Genomic DNA, 25,795 nt, shown 5'->3' with positions numbered 1-25,795 from the left:
CCTCATATAGTATTTCATCCCCCATAGTACTATTCCCCCCCAAGTAGTAAGCCAAGTCCCCCCTGTGTCAATTTACTTACCTTTGCTCCGTGCGTTCCTCTCACCGTGTTCCCGCGCCGTTCCGGTCTTCAGGGCGGACTGTGAGATGAGCCTAGCTCCCCTCACGTTCGTCACGCTGCCCCGCCTACACACATCCTGACAGCCATCCTGACAGTATCACGCTCCGCGGGCCGGATTAAAAGGTCCGCCGGGCCGTATACGGCCCGCAGGCCGTAGTTTGCCCATTGCTGTTATAACCTATCTACATTTAGATGTAAGTATAAACAGGTTAACTGCCATTCTGCTGCAGCTGGAAAACCTGCAGAAACAAAGAATGGAACCTTTACTCTTCTATCAATGGCCTTGGCTACTAGTAATTCACTATGCTGGTAGTACAGTCATTTCTCTCAGCATATCTATAATCACCTTGTTTTTTAGCAATCCATTGGGACCAACCACCTTCTCGAATATGTGCTTCCCGACATGGGCGTCAACAGCTGAGAGCGGATCATCCAGAATGTAGATGTCTGTGTCCTGGTAGACTGCCCGAGCCAAGCTCACCCGTTGCTTCTGCCCTCCACTCAGATTTATACCCTGTGCCAAACGGGATCACAATGTGCTTTCATTAACTCCAAAACAAACTACATAATGGCTGATATTAAGTCTGCTTTTGATTTTAGGCTCTTCAGACAGAGTTCCCCTTTTTAATGTTTTATGATTTTGTGTATGTTATAAAACTGTTAAAACACTAAAATCAGCCAAATGTGGTGCATATGACTTGAAACATCCAAGACAGCCAAACTGAACCAACAATCTATTTTTTCTAATTAGCCCTTTCTACCTAAAATTAAAATTCTTCCTATTTATGTACAATCTTGAAGCTCGTCCAGAAATGACTAAAGTTCAACTTTGTGCAAGCTACAGTTTTCATGCTATCACTAACTGTAACTGAGCCCACCTCCAAGGTTTGTTGGTGGGAGGCAGACGTTCATACAGAGTCTGTTGTCGCCATTGCTGAAAATCTTGCACATTTGTAAATGTATTTTTAGGTTTACAGGAGATTTCGACAAACAAGACAGCAAGGCATTGCCTGAAGGCTGCTGATAAAAATACAATAGCGCCTTAATCTATTTGATATCCCCTTACATCTCCAGTTGCATTACAACATATACAGAACTTTTCAAACTGGTACTTTTGTATTATGTTAAAGCAACATGGTATGATGGGGCTGTTACTGTACAAAGGCAAGGCAAAATCAAAATATAAGCATGCTGTGCTTCTTCCTGAGCAGTGCAACACAGTGATTTTTACTGCTTTTCTGATATCATGGCAAGTCTATAGACAGGGCTTTCTACTGAAATTATTCAAGTTTTCTCGTAAATTTTTTTCCCATAGCCATAGTTCAGTAAAGGATGCAGATTGCACTTCGTGAAACAGAGAGCCATTAAATAGAGAGTCGTCAAATCTGTACAATCAATAGAATCCTATAAAGGACACAACAAACCTGTAAAAATGACATCAATAAACCTTATGAAATCTGAAACTACAGTATGTACTGATATAAGCAATTTAGTGATTCCTTTTAAGATAATAAAAAAATGAATTCATTAGTATATACCTTTTCTCCTATTTCAGATAAGTCCCTTCCGGGTAAAATCTCCAGATCGGGCAGTAAAGCACAGGCCTCCAGCACCTTTTGATATCGCTTCTCGTCCAGAGGTGCCCCGAACAGGATGTTGTCCTTCAGGGTGGCATTCTGGATCCAGGCTTGTTGAGGCACATAAGCAAGGGAGCCCTAAAAGACATGTTCACATTCCTTATCAGAGCAAGGCAGTGCCTTGCTAGCATCACGGACCTGTGCCTTTAAGTATGTGGAACCCAAACACTGTTGGGCCCCTTCTGAAAATGTGAAATGCTTGGCTGTGTCTGCCATGTTAGCAGCCATTTTCAAACAGGGTTCCTCCTCTAAACTCATATAGTGAATAACATATGTTCCATTATTACTCAACTGCAGCAGCAGACTAAACAATGGATGGATCTACCATTACATCTTATGGGTAGAGTTAATTTATTGAAAATTATTTTTCTTCCGAAACTTCAGTATGTGATGGCCAACTTTCCCTGTAAAATACCGAAGTCACATTTTAAGCAAATTGACTCTATCTGCACAGGATTCCTATGAATCAGTGGGCCCCCAGATTGGCCTTCTGCATGGGGCCTTAAGCGCTTTGTCTAGTTGAGGGACGAGTTTCGCCTTCCTTCTTAGTTTGTATTCATTTATATGCAGATTTGTCATTCTCTTAGCGCACAATTTGGCTCTAATTTGCCCCCTTTGACTATAGCACCATTGAAGGAGGAGGCCAGATGCTGCAAAACTGATCTCTGAACATTACTCTACCATAATGGCTGATTCTAATCCTGGATTCACTGCCGTACAAAAACGGTGGTCTGCATTGGATATTCAATTTACTGATGAGGACTGGACTAAATTTGTTGAAACCTATAAGAGTTGCTAGATCTCCTCTAGAGACAAAATTATACTAATAAAGATATTCCATCATAGTCACCTCACCCCCTCTAGGTTGTGTAAGATGGGCCTTCACCCTGATCTACCCGTTTTAGAGGCTGTGGGGAATCAGCTGATTTTATACATGGTTTCTGGTCCTGTCCTATCCTATAGTCCATACATTCTGGACGGAAGTTGATGTCTAAGAACTGCCTGTTAGTTATATTTGGTGACCTATCAGCTCCTACACGATTCAAGCGTTTATTACGTATACTGTATTTTTTTGCTAAGAAAACCATCCTTCTCTCCTGGAAGGGACCTACCTCTCCTACTCTGAGCACTTGGCTTAAATTGATAAATGATAGTTTGCCTTTGTATAAACTCACCTTTGAATTAAGGAAGAAGCCCCACCTTTTTGACAAATTGTGGCATAAATGTGTGTCTAGTCCTTTACTCTAACATCTTTAGATTCAAGATATTAATTTAGTCACTTTTAATTTTTCCTTTTATCTGGCATTGTATTGTAATGATGCTTTTGCTCAATAAGTGTCTCCTATACCTATTATTACATAGCGTATGACTGCTATATATTGTCATCCTTTTCTCCATCATCATTGTACCTTATAGAGGAATGAGAGGCACGGATTGATTGTGTTGCACTCTGCTTATTGTTTGTTGTCACCTTGTATAACAACTGAAAACATTTCAATAAAAAAATCTTGAGAAATAAAGGTTTCCTCCAGAGGTTGTTAGGGTTTCCTAGATCTTTGGCCTGTAGAACTTCCATTAATGGGGCCTATATAAGTCCAGGGCCAACTCCAGTTGGCATAGTCCATGGCCTGACACCAATTATCTTTTTGTTTTTTGTAAAGGGAGCATTCTGACCACCACAATAAAAGGGGCATTTCTTTTCACTGTTCCAATTGAATTGGTTTTAACAGCGGTTCCCCAACATCTGAAAATTATTGAAAGGGTTCCTCTGGAGTAAAAATGTTGAGAAAGGTTGCTTTAATGGAACTCTAATTTTGTCTATACAGGGGAAAGTGACTGTGCCTTTGTAAAGCTACCATTGACCTACTGATACCTCTGGAGCAATCCTGCGCTGCTCTTTTGCTTGTTGCAGCCACTGCTAAATTCCCAGTGCCTCCAAGAATATCAGATTCCCCTGAGATACAGTGCCACATGACAGAAGGAATGATATCACTGCTCCCTTTTGACACCAGCTGACACCCTGTATTTAGGATCATCTGCCAAGGAATGCGTGACAGAGAGGAGTGTCTAGGAGGGTCAAAGGGGAATATTGCAATAAAATCTGGAGTTTTTATTTTCACAGGTTTTGGGGAACAGATTTTCTGTTTGTTAAAGCTGGAGTTGGTTTTTTAGGTCACTCTAAAAAAAAAATATTATAAGTGAGTGTCAGAAAAACGTCAGAATACCTTATCTCTAGGCTTATTCCAGGTCACTGATTCAAAAAGCATCAGTATCACAACTAACTTTCACAAAAGGAAGTCAATAGAAAGTTACCAGTGGTGGCCTGCACAATTCTCTTGTGGCAGGTGTATTTTAAGTGATGTCTTAAAGAAAACCTGTTGCACAATTTGTGACCAAAGCAAATTTTTAAATAGAATTCTGTATAAGGTGTGTAATTGCTACCTTGATACCGATGTTTCCTTTGACATGGTCCATTTCCCCGAGCATTGCAGAAATCAAGGATGACTTTCCTGAGCCAACACTGCCGACTACAGCAACTAGATGACCTTCTTTAATATCCAGGTTAACACTGTAGAGAGCACAATACAGTCAATCAGAACTGATTATATTAATGGATAGCAGAGCATGCTAGCAAATGTATCATCCTGTAATCATAGGAATATATTTTTACATACCAGAAATGCCACCATCAAGGGAAAAAATACAAACTCCATTCATGTAATGGAAGTGGTGACAATAAAGCTTCGTGACCCCAGTGCTTCAACTAAGGTTGGCCATACATTATACAATTTTCTTGTACAATGTTCCTTTAGATTTACCAAAACCATGTAATATGGGTCAAATCTAACCACTTTCGACACTCTATGCTTCATCTGCTTCAAAATGATTTAGAATCTTTACTACGTGATGATGATCTGGCAAAGCATTTATCCACAATTTACAAGGCTTTACAGCCATCAGTGAATGATGGTCTTGAGCTTTTACAATCCAAGTGGCAGGTGGAAGTGCCAGATCTGGGCAGAGAGGATTGGGAGGATGCCTGGGATTATCCTTTTTCTCATTAGGACAGGATAGGCTAATCCAATTCAAAATTCTTCACATGGCCTACCTTACACCACAGAGGCTACACCATATTTACCCTAGAGTAGAACCCAATTGTTGGCAGTGCGGAGACACGCATGCAGACTTTTTTCATGTTTTTTGGTACTTTTTTACAGTTTATTTGCTCAGTAACCACAATTTCTGTCTCTCAAATGGTGGTTGTCTGTCTTCTGGGCTTGGTCAACCATCTAGCCCTTTCTAGGGCCTCTAGAATGTTTTTGGGTCTACTACTGTTCTAGGCTAGAAAATCCATTGTTCTGGTGTGGAAATCAGATGGATCCCCTATCTTAGAAAGCTGGAACAAACTAGTCAATGTTGTGGTCCCATTGTATAAATTGCCGTATGTCTCCCGAGGTTGCCCCACAAAGTTCCATAAGGTCTGGGATATTTGGATTGAATCTCCCTCTACTACCAATGCTAGAGGTGATACTGTGCTTGACTAAAGTGAATGGTGAGTGAATCCTATGTTCATTGAGGGGGAGGGAGTATGTGGGGGTTGACCTGGAGGTCCCCCCTGTGTACCCCCTCTTCACCTTTTAGCATCTCCCTGGGACTATACTTTGCCCATACTACACTTTATTTCTTCTGTTATACTCCTAATTTTCTTGCTTATATCTTTGAAATTTTATATGTACCCAATTAATATGATAGTGCCTAACGTTTACCTCCTGATTGCCTACCTTAGTCATGTGGATGCTGCTACCCTCGTTGATCGAGGGGTACTGGAGTTGTGACTGCAGTTGGGATTGTTCTTTTATGTTATATTCTCATTTGAGCCAGGGAATGCCCAAAGGCTCTGTTTTGTAGAATAATTTTCTAAAAACCAATAAAAACACTTTTGAAAAAAAAAAATCTAAACATCTTGAATTTGTATGCAGTCAGGTAGGTCCTTGCACTACATAATTGAAAGTAGATCTAAAGAAAATTGAATAATAAAATTGTATAATGTATGGTCAGCTTAAACCACTAAACCATTATGCTGCTCACGTGCATATAACATGATGAATGCCGTCTTACTTGTTCACTGCTGGGGTAGTGTCCGGCTCCCAGGTAAAGGTGGCATCTGTGAATCGGATAGCTGCGTCTGTGGATGAAAAATCACTACAGTAAAAGAAAGATTAACCATTCTGACCAGCACTGTTGTATCAAAAAAATCAAAAAACTTACCAAGATTGGGGTCATTATGAATAGCCGAGTTATCCAAGTCATCTCCTCCTAGGTACTTCTCCAACCGGGCACAGGAAACATTAGTCTGCAAGTATACCAGTGTCACTACACAAAGAGTGATTTCCTATATAATACCTTTTTGTTTATAAAGCAACTTATAAATAGCAAAAATGCCTTTGGATCCCAGAAACAGTTTGCATCAGGAATACTATCTTCAACCAGTATTTCCCATGTTCTTATGTAGATTTTCTCCAGGAGCTCCAGACACCTTCTGACACATGCCCTAGAACCATCACACCCCTCTCCCTCTGGCCACAGGTGCTCCAGAAATCTCCTCAAGCCCTTCTCACAGGTGCTCCAGAACCCTTCACAGACCCTTCTCCCACAGTTGCTCCAGGATCCTCCCCAGACCTTTCCCACAAGTGCTCCAGAACTCTCCCCAGACCCATCCCACAAGTGCTTCAGAACACCCCCCCACCCCTCGACCCTTCTCACAGGTGCTCCAGAACCCCCCCTACCCCTGACCCTTCCCACAGGTGCTCCAGAACCCTCCCCAGGCCCTTCCCACAGGTGCTCCAGGACCCTCCACAGACCCTTCCCACAGGTGCGTCAAAACCCTCTCCAGACCCTTCTCCCACATGTGCTCCAGAACCCTCCTCAGACCCTTCCCACAGGTGCCCCAAAACCCTCCCCAGACCCTTCTCCCTACAGACTTTTCTACAACCCAACATTTATTACCAGATAACTGTTACATTTACATTAAAATCTAAGCTTTATCTCTCTTGAGCACTATAATATGGTTTAGGTACTATAGCACCTCAAGGAGGACCCACCCTTGGAAAAATAAAAACCAAAACTCCATGTCTGCAAAAATCTGTACTTATGCCACCTCAGGCTGGGTGATTTTGAAGATGGCGAGACCATCATCTATTTTTTTTTCTCTCTGCCTCTCTTCATTTTTTTTTCTTGCTTCTATTCACTACTTAGGTTTAGTGTTACTTCTACAATTTTTTATATTCAGTGCAGGTCTGACAATGGGATTCGCTTAGCATATCTATTGTTTCCCTCGCTAGGGGAAGATTCTATGTATCTGTGTACATACTTTGACACTGTATTCTCCTAGACAACCTTGCATTGAAATCCTATTGATATTGACTGCTCTGGAGCTTGTGTATTTATCGTTCTGCAGTACTGTTTTCTTGTTCATGTTTTTAATGACTAAAAAAAAAATAAAAACTGTTACTTATATAAAAAACATCATAAATAGCAGTGAATGGTCCACTGCTGTTTATAAAATGCTACACAATACAGTCCCTGTGGCGTGATCTATAAAAGATATGTAAGGTATACAAAGCTAGAACAAGAGACAAAGTGTATGCTCAGGGTAAAAATTGTATTAGTCTGTAGTTTTCAGCCAACATTTTCTAACCTACTCTGTCAAAATTCTCAGTGTAATCTGATTGGTATCTTTCCTTTATTGACCCTCTTTCTCTGAAAAGGGTATACTTGTCTTACCTGCACCATATTGGAGATGAGCATGGGCAACATGGCGAGAGGGAAGCGCAGAACATTGAAGAGTGAGATGGAGGTGAAAGCCCTTTCTGCAGTTAGGACATTTTTCGGATCCTGCACCACAAAGACAGCAAAACTGGCAACGGACACCTTGGAGAAGAGGACACCAGCTTCTAATTAACAATATTCACAGTTAGTAATACTATCATTCAACTGGACCTGTTTTGTAATGTTGAAGGCGTTTCACAGCTTCTCCAAGCCACTTCTTCACTTTGAATGACTGTCAGGAAGATACCCCAACATTTATATCCATGCCTTAAAGGATAAGTTCACCCTTTGCCCAAAAAGAGTAAATGCACATTTATCTGCAGGCAAAAAAAAAATGTGCATTTATTATTTTTTAATGCAGGAGCCTGTAAAGCATTGCTGATCACTGGTGCCTTTCAGGTCTCCTGCAGACCTGTCAGTATATCTGCTTACCAGTACGGGACATACAGGCAAGCAAATATACAGACAGGTAGAATCAATTAACTACCATGGCGCTCCACAGCACGGTGGTAGTTCATTGAGAACTACAAAGCAGACAGCCACTAAGGCTGCTGGGACTTGTAGTTCATTCATTCACAGAACACACGGCCACACTGTTTTTAAATCTGACAGCTAGTAAGGGGAACTTCTCCCCGTACTTCTGTCACAAGGAGGGGGGGGGGGGGGGGGTGGGCAGCATTGGGAACATGTTACATGTTCCACCATAAATACAGGTGAAACATGTAACATGTTTCCAAAGATGAACTTGTTCTTTAAGACACCTTAATCCAATCACCATGGAGTGTGTGGATGTAACTAGAACAGTGGGGTTCCAAACTTCACACCTCCCATGCTGTTCTTGGACAATGAACATTTACATATTCCACCATGATTGGATTAAAGAGGTAGTAAAGCACTGGAAGAAAAAAAAAAAAAAAAATAATGAGCCCCTTGCACCACATGCTAGTACATTATGACAGACTTACCTGTCCACGGAGCCCTCCAGCACTGTGCTGTCACGGCTCCCTGGCGTCTCCATCTTCACCTGGTCTTCCCTTCTGGTTCACATGCTCCAGCAGTATGAATGGTCAGAGCCGCAATGACATCACTTCCGTGCATGCCTGTGGGAGCCCCTGGCTGCGGCACTGAACTGTGAAGGTCCCTTCTGAGTGCATGTGCCAGTGATAACACCGGTTGCATGCTATGTGAATATCTCCTAAACAGTGTAAGTTCAGGAGATATTCACTTCACCTACAGGTAAGCCTTATTATAGGTTTAACTGTAGGTGCAAATTACAAAGTGGACTTTACTTCCAAATTAAGGCGTGGATATAAATGTTGGGGTATCTTCATGACAATCATTGAAGTGGCTTGAGAGGCTACAATGGGTTGCCACTTCATCCCTTTAAAACCGAACACATATTAATGACACAGGTTCTGTGGCCGATTATGGTGGTAATTAAACTCACTTAGTGCCTTATGCACATTAAATTAGCCTCAGAACCTGTGTAATTAATATGTGTTCAGTTTTAAAGGAATGAGGTTGCAACACTAGGCTACGAAACGTCAACATTACAGAACAAATCCAAATGAATGAGACCAACTATTACTGGATATGACAAGACCTGGATAAATGATTCAGACTGAATAAAAATTGTGAATTTCAGGTGTACATGCATCTCATAGGTGAGATCATGTTTCCATGGCAGAGTATGTATAGGTGAAGTTTCCCTTGATGGATGAAAATACATGGTGCACATTGACTAAATTGTGGTTTTGTGTATAAGGTTCTCTTTCATACTTTGTAGGAAGTATTAATTTATTTCAATTGTTACACTCAAAAGAAGAAACCAATAGAGACCAGAACTCCTGACTTCATGCTTGATCCAGATTTTTGACTCAGAATCATATACAAAGAGAGGTCAGCTATGACAGCCTAGATATTTCTCCCATAATCTATTTCCTTTAAATGTATATGGATGTTTAAAGTTTGAAAACACAAATAGAACAATCTGCATCCTTAGGATAATCAAACTGCAAAAGTGTATGTAAACCTTAATAATCAACTTCTCTAAGGGTGAACTCACACTAGCACTATTAACAGGTCCCAGGTGGGGTTCACTCCCTTGGGCCGGTTGGTTTGTGTAGGAAGAGTACTTTGAACCGTGTCCAGGACCAGTTAAGCGTACGGCACTTGGAACTACTTGGAACAGGAGATCTTCGGAGTAGTTCACTTGTGACCTGGTACGGTCTGGGGGAGCATAGTTCTTTCCACTGAGAACTGTGTAGTAGAAGAGGGATCGCTGGTCTGATTAGCAGTGGAGTGTGGTGCTTCCAGGAACACTTCCTTACAAACTAGTGTAAGTGCAAACCAGCGGGGATGTAGATAGTGAGCGAGAATCAAACTCGAGCAAGGTTCAGTTAAAGTGGTTGTAAACCTCAGACATGAAATATGAACAAAGCATATCCCTCTATAGTTTGTACTTGTCTCAATCCAGAGCACTAAGTATAATTTATGTCTGCTGCTTTGTTCCTCTACTATCTGCATGAGTCACTTCTGACAAGTTTTCCAGACACAAAGAAAAAAAAGCGACAGGGGAGGGAGCTCCAGCACTCAGCCTGTGACTGACAGCCTCAGCTCTGTTCCTGTGAACTGTGTGAAGGTGGTGTGTCCCTTCCCTCCAATAAGCTCTCACTGAGCTCTGCAGAGTTTAATTTCAGCTATTTGCCCCCTGTTTTCTGACAGCTCAGACAAGCTTTATAAACTCTGGACTTTGAATGGATGTAGAGAAGAGAATACTGCAGATAAACAGGTACAACTTATGTAGGAGGATTTGTTTCATCTCTGTGTATCACCTGAGGCCAGTCATTTCACTGGGTATATGTAAGGGTATACAACCACTTTAAACTGGCCCAAGTGTCACTACACCTTAAAACTGCCAGAGTAAATGCACCCTTATTTGCTTCCTTTTGGTCTGTTAACTATATCTGTAAAAACTCCCTGTTGATCCTGCTAGAATTATTGTCTGATGATACCTTTCTGTGCTTTCTGCCTGTGCTGACTGTTATCAGTCGTACTGTTCCCATCTCTCTCTAGCTCTTTATTACACAACACTTCCCCCTATGTTATAGAGATTAAGAGAGGGGAAGGTGTTCTGTAGTATTAACAGGCTTCTTTTTAGCAACACTGCATCTCCATAGATACAGTACACTCAATGAGCGTTGCTACCATTGGACAGCAAATGTGTCACTGGCTGGAGCACTAGAGTAACATAAAGGAAAAAAGCCTTCCGAAGAAAACAAAATCCAACAATCAACTATCAAGACCAGCAAGAAGCAATATATATGTAGATACATTTACATATTTCTCTGGATCAGACCTTCTCGTGTATGGCATGCTGAGCAGGATGAGGGGCTACTCAAAAGAAAAGGACTAGCAGGTAAAATGGTGCCTCACATGGTCCTTGTTGCCCCAAGCATGTGGACATAATACAAAGCAATCATGGTGTGCACACAGATTGTCTTACAGGTCCTTCCAATTCGGTAGAGTCATGGGTCCTGTGTTGACCATGGAACACCTGATGACACTCTTTTTTCTAAAGCTCCACCCCTTGTGTCATGTGACTATTGAGTATAAAACAAATACTCGAATGCAGTCCTGGAGGAAGTATGCTGTCTGCTTCATGTTCTGAAATAATCTTTTCAAATGTACAGAGCACCAAACAGGAGAAAGGGGAGATGGGTTCATGTTTTATGAAGTATGAAGAGCACTTTGACTCCTCTAAACATTTCCTGCACCTTCTTCCTCCTACAGTTCTCCGGATGAATTTATCTACAAATGACCAGAGGTGGACACATGAGGGGATGAAAGCAAGGAAAAACGTATCACAGTTTGAAAATGCAGTTTGTAAGTGTTGAGGCTTGATACCGCTCCCTTTAATTCTGGTACACTAGGCACTGACCCATGTGTGCCATGATTGTGAATACAGCACAGTGAGCCAGGTAACAGTTCATACTTGTGCTGGGTACTTTAGCAGCATATAACATTCACTCGTCTTACCAGGAAAGGAGCGCATGTAAAGACAAAAAGCGACACAGAGAAGAGGTAGGCGAAGTGCAACATGTTGTTCAGCTCCTTGTTACGGATAACCTCCACCTGCTTCTCAAATGATGGTTCCCAGGCGTATAACTTCAAGATCTACAACAGAAGACACATGATATAACACAACATATCTTGGGAAATGTTCCATAGCTGAAATGTTTTTGTATGTGTCAGCGCCACAGACATAACTATATGTGGGAGAGGGAGCTGAGCTGCTGAGTCACTGCAGGTAGGAAGAACTAAACTGTTGAGTCACAGTTGGGAGAGGGAGCTGAGCTATTGAGTCATTCCTTGGGGAGGAAGGAAGGACATCTGAGCTAAAGAGTCATTGGAAAGAGGAGGAGCTGGGTTCAGCTAATGAATCATTGCTGGGCAGGGGGAACAGGGGGAGCTGAGCTGCAGAGACACTGCTGGGGTTGGGGGGGGAGCAGCAGCTAAATCTGAGCTGCTGAGTCATTGCTTAGAATGGGGAGCTAAGCAGCTGGAGAACTACTAACTACTACTTTAGATTGTAAGCTCCATGAGCAGGGCCCTCCTATTCCTTCTGTATCGAATTGTATTGTAATTGTATTGTCCCCTTTATACTGGAAATTGCTGCGAAAACTGCTGGTGCTATATAAATCCTATATAATAATAAAACTCTAGAGAGGGAACTACTAGTGAAAGACACTAGAGGGAGGATTTTTTGGGGGGGCAGTGCATCTGATATACACTATATTGCCAAAGGTTTTGGGACACCCCTCCAAATCATTAGATTCAGATGTTCCACTCACTTCCATGGCCACATGTGTATAGAAAGCAAGCCTCTAGGCATGCAGACTGCTTCTACAAACAATTGTGAAATAATGGGTCGCTGTCAGGAGCTCAGTGAATTCAAGCGTGGTACCATGATAGATTGCCACCTGTGCAATAAGTCCATCCGTGACATTTCCTTGCTACTAAATATTCCAAGTGTCTGGGTTTGGCAGTTTCCTGACTTCATTGTGCCAAGTGTAAAGTTTGGTGGAGGGGAGATTATGGTGTGGGGTTGCTTTTCAGGGTTTGGGCTTGGCCCCCTAGTTCCAGTGAAGGGAACTCTTAAGGCATCTGTATACCGAGACATTTTGGACAATTTCATTATCCCAACTTTGTGGGAACAGTTTGGGGATGGCCCATTCCTGTTCCAACATGATTGCGCACCAGTGCACAAAGCAAGGTCCATAAAGACATGGATGACTAAGACTGTTAAAGTTTATGTGTGTGTAAAGACAGGCATACCAATACTTTTGGCAACATAGTGTATCTTCTGATATGGTCTGCTTGATCATCTTGAGAAGGACAATTATTTATTGGACATTGGCTTGCGCAGAGAGAGATGTATATTGGGTTAGGTATAAAAAAGACATGAATGAGGAACCCTTAATCAGAAAGGAATGAGTGTGACTTTGTGGCAGAGTTCTTAGTTAAGCCCATGTAGTGAGAATGTGCACAGATAAAAGTTGTGAAGCAACTGGAATAAATGGGTAATACAATAGTAACTTAGTAAAGATCTGTGATGGTGATCATTTGGGAAACATCACAGGATACTACTGTTAAGACATACAAGGTCAATCAGAGACATGCACATTTATGGAGAATACTTGTCTTTTAAAATAACTATGACCCAGAACAATTTTTAAAGACTCTATTATGTCATCATTATTGAAACAAGCCATGTAATATACTATAGGTGGATATGGCAACCTCTTCAGGGAATGGTGGCATTTAGTAGGGAATTCAAATAGCCATTAGAGCAAACATTCTCATCTAGGGTTACTCCAGGGGTTTCTAAGGGTTTCTTGAGCTGTGGCAAATTGACCATCCATCTAATGATGTGTACATAGTTCCAGGACCAATGCTTGGCAAAACTAGTGGCATTACCCAGTTATCTTTTTAGCTGTCAGTAAGGGTGGCATTCTGATCACCACTGTAAGGGCTGCAATATTCCCACTGACCACCAATGTTACGAACATTTCCCTATTGACCCCCAATGAACTGGTTTCAGTAAGAGTTCTCCAAGACCTGAAAATTATTTTAAGGGTTCTTGTGCAGTAAAACGTTTGAGAAAAGCTGTCTCAGACGCTGTTCAGTAATGTACACAATGTCCTTGCAAATCCATCAGTGGAAGATCAGGACGGATGGGGGATTTCAGTTATATCTGTGCCCCTTACACACTCCATTCTCCTACTTTGGACACTCATAGTTGATTCACAGAATGACAGGTTGGATACTTTTGGAATCTGAGCCACAGTGATCTGTGGATGGAACCTTCAGTCTAAAATCTATAGTTATCCAGTAACGAAATAAAACACAGAAGAGGTCTATCATATATTTCAAGCTACTCTACACAAAGGTTTAAAACAAAAAATAGTGTCCAATGTTCAGCACATACTCTGCTAGGAATGTATCAAAAACCAAGACCCTGAACAAGCATGGAGGACACTCCAATGGGCAAACTGAGTTGTGAGTCTACAGTTCCTCCACTGTGACAACCAAAATGTCCATGCTTCACAGCTGGCCAGTGGATAAGTCTATTGATAGTACAAACATAACAAAACTATACAGGTAAAAATACCTATTTCTTCCAGTATTAACATTGTCAGCAGATTGGTGGCCTTAATAGCTCTGACAATATGGCAATAATGCATTTTGTTTAACCCTTACCTTGATGCCATTGAGAATTTCATTCATTATTTTCATACGGGTATCTTTGTTCTTCATATTTTGTGTCTGTAAAACACAAAGTGTTATTAAAAAAAAAAATTACAACTCACACATTACCCTATGCCCGCTTAAAATGCTTGATAGCCTGTTAAATGTGCAGAGTATCAGGATTCAAGTGTTTATGCTGCCAATAAAATTGGTGGCAAACTTAAAGTAGTGCATTATGTCCTACCTGAAATGACTTGGATTTGGTGGCCAGCACAGCATTGATGGGAATCAGCAGGATCATCACCCCTAGGCCAGCCAAAACTGCGATTTTGAGCTCTTGCCACAAAAAGAGAACAGATATAGCGATCTGCATTGGTGATGACCAGATGAGGTGGATGAAGTTTGTCAGGTCCATGAACTTCTGAGCATCCGCAGACATCAGGTTCACTGTTTCCCCAACAGTCGACTCCTTCCGGATAGCATTAGAAACTGTCAAAGCCTGCAAAGGTAGCAATCAGAAACAAATAGTTACAAAAAGTGGGACTCAGGCCCAAAATTGCTTATGAATTTTTGCTCTTGCGAAATCACATTCTTTTAGAATCTCTTAACAGGTTCTAATCAAGATAAGCTGTGTTGCTGAATTCCTTAATTTTGGAAAGAAAAAGTGCTATTTCTCTATTTTTATTTTTTATTCCATTTGTGTCCAATTTTGATGATTTCCTTTTCATTTCTGCTCTTTAGAAACAAGAAGTAAAAGGAAATCTCTCCAAGTTCCCTCTAGGACAGTTGTCACTAGAACAATTGAAGATATCACCTCACATCATGTTCTGTGACAACTGAGAACTTTGGATTTTCCCATCACTCTGTGTCCCAATGACAATGATCACCAGGATATCCTCCAGCAAAGTCATAGATGGTTGTAGCACTGTGCCCATTTATCCATTGTGCTCCGATGCATGCACAGGCACTTCTACTGTGGAACTCCTGCCTAACACTAACCATATTTAAAAATGTCCCCTCCCTCCCTTCTTGCTACCTATGCTGCCTAACCTGTGTAAAAAAGATGTGTATACTTACCTATTTTTAGATCTCTACAGTCCCATCATTTGATCCCCAGTGGCAGCTGCAGGGGAGAGCAGGGATCGCTTGACAATGGCTGGAAATTCCGGGAGCCATGACATCAATCATAGGCTTCAGTGTTCCAGCCATTGTTGGCGCTCCTCTTCCCTGCAACCACTGCTCACTAACACAGGGAGACAGAGCTGCGAATCATATGACCGGACCAGAGCGGACTAAAAATAGGTAAGTATACACATCTGTTTTTTCTTTTTCTTTTTTTTTTACACAGGTTAGGCAGCATAGGTAGCAGGAGGGGAGAGGGAACATTTTTCAACATAGTGCTAGGCAGGAGTTCCACTTAGAGTGGAACTACACTATATCTAAACACCACAAACCAAAAGCGCTATTTAATTCATTTTTAATATTCAAAGCAAACTCCTCCATCCATCCATGTCTCCATGCTTTATTTTGCTGAGAAATCACTTAGAAAACACCCCCATAGAATTTCTGTCCGGGGCCATTTTGAGTAAGGGCAGATGATCCATGCAGCATTTACTTTATGGAATGCATCAGCCCTTAGCTCATGCGTACAGGTAGGAGGGTGTGCTTAGCTGAGAAAACCCCTCATCCCCTCCTGAAGACTCCTGTAATGTATGACATCATTTGCCTAGGCCTGGAAACTAGGAAATAACTAAAGAAATGTAAACATTTTAAAACAAGTAAATATGATATACTTTCTTATCTATTTACTAATGCTAGCAGCATAAGGATTCAAAACAGTCAATGTATGTACCCTCCCTAGCAGCATAAGGATTCAAAACAGTCAATGTATGTACCCTCCCTAGGAAAAAAAAGAGAAAAACCTCTCTAGCAATACACACCAAACTGAGCATGTGCATGTGACCACAGGTTCAGTCTGTATCTGATGGTCATTTCAACAAGAGGAGGGGGAGAAAGGATCAAACAACCTTTTTACACAATGCAGAGGATTAACCCCTTAGGTTCCACAGTGAGTACAACAAGCATGCTTTACTGCATATACAGACTGATTTTACTGTTGTGGGTTTAGTAACACTTTAATGACCCTCTGAGTTCTCCAACCACTTATGCCAGCAGACTCCAGGCACAATGTCAAGGACGCAGCCCTGCACAGTTAGCCCTCCTTACCAAGGAGGCCCCAAACCCATCATAGCCATCTTTATTCCTGGCTCTGGAGGCACCTTTATCCAAGCCATTCACTTTTGCCTTGCACCTGGCTTCACCAGAGGTAGAAGAAGCTCAATCATTCTCCTTGAAAAGGCAAAGCAGGGTTCAAGTGTTTCTTGGGTCCAGTCATTCATTAGGGTAGCAGGCCCAGAACGGGTGACCCAGATGACTGCCTTTCGAAGTCAGAACATACTTCACGTTTTCAAGGCACAGTCTTCCATTCTCCTAGATGAATGGAAGGATGAAGAGGTTGTTTCAAGAGGAGTGGCAATAGTGGTATGAAATTTTTCTTTAGTAAGCAGCTGCAAAATGATACCCTACCAAGGAGGAAAACGCCACTTCTCTGTTGAAGATGATGGCGCTGCCACATGCTAAGGCACTTAACATGCATTGCAGTAACACACATTACAGCACTGCAAAGATATGGACAATACTAAAGTAACTGTTAAATGTCCTATGTAAAGTCACTACGTGGGATCACTTTTCAGAGGAGCGGTTATGTTATCTGCACATGCAAACAAGCCCTAATGCTCATGTTTGACAGGCAGCTCTGTATACCAATCAGCATCCCTATGCTAAGCACTATTTCAAGAGCTGTCAATGTTTAGTCGGGCCTTCCTCTTCATAGGAGGTCAAGGCTCAGGTGAGTTCTCTCGGCTAGTTTGTCCCACTTTACATTTCAAGACTATTTCTCCAGAATGAAAAACTTCAAGAGCCGGTGGAAGAGTGTGCAAAGGCACCTTTCTGAAGAAAGAACAGCCATGGTCCAATTCGCTCCTTTCAACCTTTCAACCCCTACAGGAGTTTTGTTGAGAGGACGTCCCCCAGCCCCCCCAGGCTAGTGTGGCTGATTCGGTGCACAGATGGTAAAGCCAATTTTTGGGATCCATGGGTACCTACTATGGTAAAGCTTGGTTACTTTTGATGGGTCAGACATTGCCCTATAGAATTATTCTTCATCCAGGCCAGAGTAACATTTTCTGCTCAATAGGTGGATGTCCTCTTTCAGTACATCAATAATATGACTGTAAAGGGCATTGATTCTAAGTCCTCCCTCACAGACTTTTTATTCTCTTCGGTGTCTCTATGAAGAAGATTGAAGTTTCAACTGGTGTTGCATTTAAAGAAACTGAGTCTCAGTGGGGGATTGACAATTCCAGTTTGCATACCTTCTTTCATGGCTCTCCACCTTACAGGTGACCTTTATGAAGGTCCTAATCTGTGTGTAGCCCCATCATTACTTGGATGGTATTCCACTGTTGGCCCAGGGCCCTGATCACCTACTAGTTCAAAAGAGTATTTATCTGGCCAGCCTGAGAAGTTTTGGCTGGATTGGATGTGCCAAAACAGTGGGAACAGACCCATCTAGTCATCAATACGGAAGCCCAGTTCAATGCTCGAGTGAGTACTTTTCTGCTCTTTCTCAGAATAGGCCAAGGAGCAGAAGAAAGTTTCTTCAGAACATGGTATCTCTGTCAGTTTTGTCAAGCTTCCCAATTCAGGGGTCTCCTGGAAACGATGATGTCTTGCTTCACTATGCTACCCTGGGCACACTGCATTCTCTGCACGTTCCAAAGAATTTCCTTTTTGCAACACAGGAGTCGGCACTTGAGCTGCTTCAAAATTTTTCTCCTCAGATGTGCAGGAGTCTTTGGTTATGGGTGTGACAGGGGATCACTCGATCCTGTATGGTAGGTTCATTATCTCAGTCTATTGTCACCTTTGATGCCTGTGCTACAGGGTGGATCGCCACCTGCAGTTAAGTCCGCTGTCACCTCGCATTGGCTTGGTTATTCTGCATGATGTTAACACAGCGGCAGTGTCATGCGTTTAGAAATAAAGGAAACTCAACGGCAGGTTCCAATGGAAGTGGAACTATCATGTCCATGACCGAATGTAATCTTCAGAGGCTGCGGCCGCCCAGGATGCCAGAAGGGGCTGTGGTGCAAGGTGTTTTTGGTTCCCAATGAATGGGTCTTTAATCGAAAAGATCTTGCCCATATCACTCAAGTATGAGGCCTCCCTCAGTTGATTCTGTTTGCATCACCATTCTTTGACAAGGTGCCTCTTATGCTACCCTCACCCATTGGGGGAGGAAGTGGATGCTCACTCAGCCAAGGAATAGTTGCCTAGCGAATGGCTTTCCTCTACTGCCTTTCGTCATGAAGTTTGAGGGCGGACAGTTGTCCAAGAGTCTCACTGTGATAACACGCATGCCTGATTAGACTGCAGGTCTGGGTTTTACCCTAGCCATGGAACTGGAGCCTGGATCAAGCACTTCAACTACCAGTGTTTCCACAATACCTGGCCCAGGATGGATTGGAAATTGAGAGGGAAGGATTGAAGAATTAGGGCCATCCTCTTTCAGTGGTAAATCCTGCAGGGTTTCAGGAAGGATGCCATTTACTCTGAAGTCTGGAACAGGTTCACAGTCTCTGCAGCTGAGCAGGAGTTTAATCCTAGAAACCTGGTGGTCGCCCAGTTGCTATAATTTCCACCGAGATCTGGATTTGAGGCTCAGCCTACTTCTGTAAGGGCTCAAATTTCAGCCATTTCAGCTTCATTAGGGAATATGAGCGTGTGAGCTGCCAGGAGACTTTGCCCTGAGGAGGAAAAACATTTCCCCTGTGAGATTTTATTCTGGCACTGGATTTCCTTGCCAGGACTCTGTTTGCACCAATAGAAAGGAGTCTTCAGTAGGACATCACTCAAGAAGCAGTGTCCCTCGATAACTTCAGGGGGCAGAGTTTTGGACCTGGAAGTGCTTCAAGCTACAGAGTCCTACATCTTCTTACTTCTGAACAAGTTGGGGCCTACGCCCCTCGAGCACCTTTGTCTCCAGGTGGCTTCAGTTTTGATCTTACAAATTCATGATTCCATCAATTCTGGCACAGATCCTACCTAACCTACACAAGCTGGATTTACCAGGTGTCTATGATGCCTACCTTCAAGCTGCTTCCTAGTTTAAATCCTCAGGGAGGCTATTCATGTTTCCATCAGGCAAATTCAGAAGAGGAAGCTGCAGCAAACCTTGTCATCTTGGAGTGAAAACATAGTGCAGCCAGGCAAGAGCCTTCATAACTGGTAGAGGCTCATTCAGCCAGGTCCATCTCTACATTCGGGGCAGTGCATGCAAAGTGTCTATGAAGACTTTTCGAAAGCAGCAGGCTAGTTACCATAGTGCACCTGCCTCAGGCGCTACAGGGAAGATCCAGGGGCTTATATGTCAATGGACTTCAACAGAATGGTAGTCTAGGCCTACATGTTCATTGTAATGCAGTTTGATTATACAGTTTAGCCCTCCCTGTTTAGCTAGTTATTTATCACATGTATGCTGCCATGTTGGCGTCAGGAAAATGGAAAATTGTATCATACTTACCGTAATTTTCCTTTCCTGACGCTAATCAATAGCAGCATACCAACCCTCCCTTGCTTGCTCTTGATTATATGAAGAATGGGGGAGGTTGCTCTCAGTCAGACTTTTATAGATATACACAGGTACTGTGGGTGGATATAGGGGCGGAGCTTTATCACATTTATGCTACCATGGATTGGCGTCAGGAAAGGAAAATTACAGTAAGCATGATACAACTTTCTGTTTTTGTTAATTTTGAATAGAGTAAGAGAGGGCTATAACACCTGCCCATAGCCAAACAGGAAGTGAGGGAAAATCTCTGCATATTTCTTGGGCCCTCCAGGTCACCAGAACTAGTGTCCCCTTTGGAAGATTTCCCCTCTATTAATTATTTTGGAGACAACCCAAAATTTCAGATTTTCTTTTACTTTCATTGAAAAGGGTAAACAGGCCATATCGAGAGGGTGAATCTCTCTAAAGGGGCACAAACAAGAATACAAATCTTATATTCTAATCCCCCTCCATTCTATTCAAAACTAAAAACCTTTTTTTATAATTTAAAGAGCTGCAGGATGCAAGTTACTGAAGACCTTGCCTTTGGGAGTCAAGGGAAAGGGTTCTTTTTTTTTTCTACAGAACTTATTAAATGTAGTGGAAGTCTAATAATAATTATGAGCAAGTATAAGTTCAATGAGTGTAAAACGGTACTCACTTTCTTGTATACAGCAGCCATCAGTGCTGTCCTCACCCGCATCCCCAAAACGAAACAGCCCTGGAAGTACTGCTGGAGACAGAGGGACTGAACTAATGCGGTTGCAATGAGCAAAACAGCGTAAAAAAACCCCTTCCACTGGTATTCCGCTGGGTTGGAGGTGAACGAGACCATCAACCTAAAAACAGCAGCAATCAAAAGAAACATTTGACTCCACAAACGTAATGGGAGACAGAGATCCTTTAAAAAAAAAAAAAGCAAACAATGACATACACACAAGGCAACCAATCAGAATTAATTTGTCATCAGTTCAGTAGTGTAACCCTAACTTATGACTGGTTCCAACTTTCTGCGAGATGCTGGGCACTATGCAATAGGCAGAGGTGTAGCCAATAGCTACAGGAGCCTCCGTGTTACTAGCAGGGGCGGACTGACCATTTGGAAACTCGGGCACTGCCCGAGGGCCTGGGGTCAGTAGGGGGCCCCATTAGATGCCCCTGGTACCTTTTTCATAGACTTTTTTGAGTTTGGGCAAGGACACAGGGGCCCAATGATCCCCTATTGCCCGGAGGCCCCATGAGTTGTCAGTCCGCCCCTGGTTACTAGGGTAATTTTTTTATTTAAACTCATAAAAGGCTTAAAAAATTGTTAACTACTCCAGTTATACAAGCATCTGAAACTTTCACTTTACCCCAAAGTTCTTTATCCTCGAGTGTTACTCTTTTTTTCCTGGAACATTTATTTTTATACTGCTTCTTATCTCAAGAGCTTTCTTCTACAACCTATTTTAATAATAATGACACATTGGGCTTGATTTACTAAAGGCAAATAGACTGTGCATTTTACAAAATGCAGTTGCACTCTGCAAGTGCAGTTGTGCCAGAGCATAGTAAATGAGCAGAATCTCTGCTGACTTCCATCGTCCAATCATATGCAAGCAAAAATTATATATTTTTTTATTTTCCTTGCATGTGATTGGGTGTTCTTTGTAAAGTGAAGCTTCACTTTATTTACTAAGCTCTGGAGCAACTGAACTTGCAAAAGTGCAGTCTTTTTGCCTTTAGTACATCAAACCCTATAGGCTTACTACATTTCTATCACCACCTGACTTTTTTTAAATTGTTATCAGAGCTACATTCTAATCTGCTACTACAACTGCTGCTGGTGAATCTCCTTTTCCTGGTATGTAGGTAACTGTCTCTTCAGATCTAGAATAATTCTGCCATCTTATAAGACTAATCACATAGAAAAGCACCAATTAATGAAATAATGTATTCATTAAAAAGCTAACTTAGGGGTCTGTTAATTAATGTTGTCACCCAAGTCACACTTTTGTGTGTTGTACCCATTTTTCTAACTGAATAGCTGGTGGAAAATGTGTGAAAGTTGTGTGAATCTTATGTAAAAACACTGATAAATAAACTCCCTATTTATACTTTTAGCTAGTGCAAGCTCCCAACTCTGTATTCATACGTGCTTTTTCTTTTGTAGCACTCAGACTAGGAGCGGGAGAGCGAGAGAGCACTAGAAGGAAATCAGTCTCTGCTGCAATCACATGTCCTGACCAAGCTGCATCATTACTGGTTTTAGAGGATATGGCTATGCTGTCTGGCATGGAAGGCTGGATCACAAAACTGTCTGCAGAGAACCCAGCAGGTAAAATATTCATGTAACACCCTCCAAAGTAGCTAGAGGAGAGCTAATCTCCAATGGTTAGATAGGGGCTGAGCAGCAGCCTAGGTGTAATAGCCAAAGTGGGGTCAAATTGTGGTTAGGGCTGAGAGGCTCTGCAGTCCAGCCCCTCTGGAATTTCCCCCCTGCTCTAGAGCTTTAGAGGAAGGCCTAGAGGCAGTGGGTGGATCTGAGGAGTGGTTGGCCTGTACTCTTGAGGTAACCTAGCCAATCCCCAACAGGAGTTTTGAGAGGGACCAGGACAACCCTTAAATGGAAGAGAGCCTGCTCAGCAGCAGGAGAGTTGGAGAGTGCGGGTGGAAGATGGAGAAGTGAAGCTGAGATGTAGGAGCCTGGGCGGGAGCCCAGGCTGGAAGGGACTCACCTCCAGGCAGAGGGACCTTGAAAGGAAGAAAGCTGTGGACTGCACTGGCACCCTGAGAGAGGACCACCTGGTGGTAGGGAAAGAGCAGCCCAGCTGATAGGCCTGGTAACAACCACCTACCTAACAGCAACACAGAAGAAGGACTCAGTGAGTACATCTACACCTCATGGGCCAGAGAGGGGGGAGAGTTTTTGGGTGGGAAACCTAACTCGCTCTGCAGCTGGGACTATTGCCCTCTAGTAGTTAATACTGGATGCCATGTCCAGGGGTTTCTCCATGCAGCTGGATTGAGGCATATCTGCGGTTGGAGAGGTCCAGAAAAGGATTTTTAGTGTGCACAAAGACTTGAAATATAGTTCAGGAAGTTTGTCCCCATACATCCCTTACCCCATCCAAGTTCTACATCCCTAATAAAACTTCAAGACAAAGCTCATAGATAGGTTTTCTGTCTCCTGGTGCAAGTCTTGGTGAAGATGCGTGATGCCTGGCTGTGCAGGACTATAGGGGCACACAAATCTTCGGCAACTCCAAAGGGGGTATTGCTACATTCCCAAATGTGTATTTTAAGTATGCATTTAGCTATTTATCTGTAACTTTAAAGTAGTACTCCAACCCTTTTAAAATGATAAATATGTGCCACGCTCCACTAAATCAATAAACATACTAAACCTAATTATTAAACCAAAATATTCTATAAATCATGTGCTCAAAAATCAATCTGATAAATATAATAATGAATTAATATAATATATAACTAATATCAACATGTGAAAAATAAGTTTAGTGCAAATATAAACAAATATCCACAATTCCCAAAAACAATTTTAGTGAAAAAATCAATCCAAAAATGTGTCCACTATTTGATAAAACTACTGAAAACAACAACTTCAAACATGGACCGGATATAATATTCTTATGCGCTCACCTCACTTTTAGCCTAACATAATATTTTGTGCGACAGCACGTCCTCAGGGGTATACAACACAGAATGGGCATACCCCTGAGGACGTGCTGTTGCACGAAACGCGTTGGGAGCCTACATTGCTGACGTCACGCCACCGCTACCGAGGAGCGGTGGCCATCTTGAATATTAATATGACCCCTGGAGGAGAGAGGGAGAAATCCAGCCATCCATAATCCAACACAGGGATCAGCTAACCAGAGAGACCCCAGGTGGAATAATAGAAATATTACAACCTACTATTTATTAATCCTGGAAGGATATCTACCATTGGAAAAGAGCTCATCCATCCAATATAGGACAAAAAGCTGTTTTAGCCTAATTTTATGTTAGGCAAAAAGTGAGGTGAGCGCATAAGAATATTATGTCTGGTTGATGTTTGAAGTTGTTGTTTTCAGAAGTTTTATCAAATAGTGGACACATTTTTAATTGATTTTTTCACTAAAACTTTATTTGGGAATTGTGGACATTTTTTTGTTTATATTTGCACTAAAATTATTTTTCACATGTTGATCTTAATTATATATTATATTCATTTATTATTATATTTATCAGAATGATTTTTGAGCACGAGTTATAGAACATTTTGGTTAATAATTAGGTTTAGTATGTTTATTGATTTAGTGGAGCGCGGCATATATTTATCATTTTAAATCAGTTATATGCACTATTATATGAGTAAGTACTTGGTGTCAGTGAACCACGTGTGTATCAATTTAACCACTTGGCTACTGGGCACTTATACCCTCTTCTTTTTTACCAGGCCAATTTTCAGCTTTCAGCGCTGTTGCACTTTGATTGACAATTGCGCGGTCATGCAAGATTGTACCCATATGACATTTTTATCATTTTTTTCTCACAAATAGAGCTTTCTTTTGGTGGTATTTAATCACCACTGGGCACTTTACTTTTTGCGCTATAAACAAAAAAAGTGCAAAAAATTAGAAAAAAAAAAAAGTTTCTTTGTTTCTATTATAAAATGTTTTAAACAGGTAATTTTTCTCCTTCACTGATGTGCGTTGATGAGGCAGCACTGATGGGCACTGATAGGCGGCACTGATGGGCACTGATAGGCAGCACTGAAGGGCACTGATAGGCAGCACTGATGGGCACTGATAGGCAGCACTGAAGGGCACTGATAGGCAGCACTGATAGGCAGCACTAATGAGGTGGCACAGATAGGCGGCACTGATAGGCAGCACTAATGAGGTGTCACGGATAGGCGGCACTGATATGTGACACTGATAGGCGGCACTGATAGGCAGCACTAATGAGGTGTCACGGATAGGCGGCACTGATATGTGACACTGATAGGCGGCACTGATAGGCAGCACTAATGAGGTGGCACAGATAGGCGGCACTGATAGGCAGCACTAATGAGGTGTCACGTATAGGCGGCACTAATATGTGACACTGATAGGCGGCACTGATAGGCGACACTGATGATAGGTACTGATAGACAGCACTGATAGGTGGCACTGACTGGCATCACTGCTGGGCACTGACTGGCAGAAGCGCTGGGCACTAACTGGTGGCACTGATGGGCACTGGTGGGTGGGCACAGGTGGGTGGCACTGCTGGGCACAGGTAGGTGGCACTTCTGGGCACAGGTGTGTGACACTGCTGGGTGGCACAGGTGGGTGCACTGCTGGGCACAGGTGGGTGAACTGCTTGCCACAGGTGGGCGGAGCTAGTGGGTGGCACTGCTGGGCACCGATCATCAGGGCACTGATTATCAGTGCCCTGATGATCGGTGCCAATCCCTGCTCTAACAACTGCCGGTTCTCGGCAGTACTTTCCTCACGAACTGACAGCGTGAGGAAAGTGCAGCCGAGAACCGGCAATTGCATTTCCCGGGTATCAGCGTGTCATTGGACACGGCTGATCACGTGGTAAAAGGCCGCTGTGATTGGCCTTTTACCACATCACGTGATCAGCTGTGTCCGTAGGACACAGTGATCACGGAGATCGCCAGGCGCGTACAGGAGAGCGCATTCTGGGAGGACGTCATATGACGCTCACCCAGAACTGGCCGGCCGCAGTGTAGCCGTCATTCGGCTATCTGCGGTCGTCAAGTAGTTAACTTAATTGATTAATTATTGAGGCTCTTT

At 42.5% G+C, this 25,795-nt stretch overlaps 1 protein-coding gene across 1 annotated transcript in view; it reads right to left on the bottom strand.

Annotated features, from left to right (window-relative positions):
• The window catches only part of ABCC2 (ATP binding cassette subfamily C member 2), an 87,566-nt gene that overhangs the window by 35,775 nt on the left and 25,996 nt on the right, over window positions 1-25,795 (bottom strand). Inside the window, exons 9-18 of the mRNA XM_089683367.1 lie at window positions 20,668-20,845; window positions 14,580-14,834; window positions 14,348-14,413; window positions 11,624-11,761; window positions 7,541-7,687; window positions 6,026-6,110; window positions 5,876-5,942; window positions 4,199-4,325; window positions 1,658-1,834; window positions 466-633 (exon numbers count right to left, since the gene is read on the bottom strand). Coding sequence (XP_089539493.1) covers window positions 466-633; window positions 1,658-1,834; window positions 4,199-4,325; window positions 5,876-5,942; window positions 6,026-6,110; window positions 7,541-7,687; window positions 11,624-11,761; window positions 14,348-14,413; window positions 14,580-14,834; window positions 20,668-20,845 — 1,408 coding nt within the window. The remainder of the gene's footprint in view (window positions 1-465; window positions 634-1,657; window positions 1,835-4,198; window positions 4,326-5,875; window positions 5,943-6,025; window positions 6,111-7,540; window positions 7,688-11,623; window positions 11,762-14,347; window positions 14,414-14,579; window positions 14,835-20,667; window positions 20,846-25,795) is intronic.

The sequence above is a fragment of the Staurois parvus genome, unplaced genomic scaffold, assembly GCF_062004578.1.
Source record: "Staurois parvus isolate SC_StPar_1 unplaced genomic scaffold, SC_StPar_1.0 ptg000307l, whole genome shotgun sequence".
NCBI lineage: Eukaryota > Metazoa > Chordata > Amphibia > Anura > Ranidae > Staurois > Staurois parvus.
Note: the sequence above shows the minus strand (reverse complement) of the source record. Positions and strands in the feature narration are given on the sequence as shown.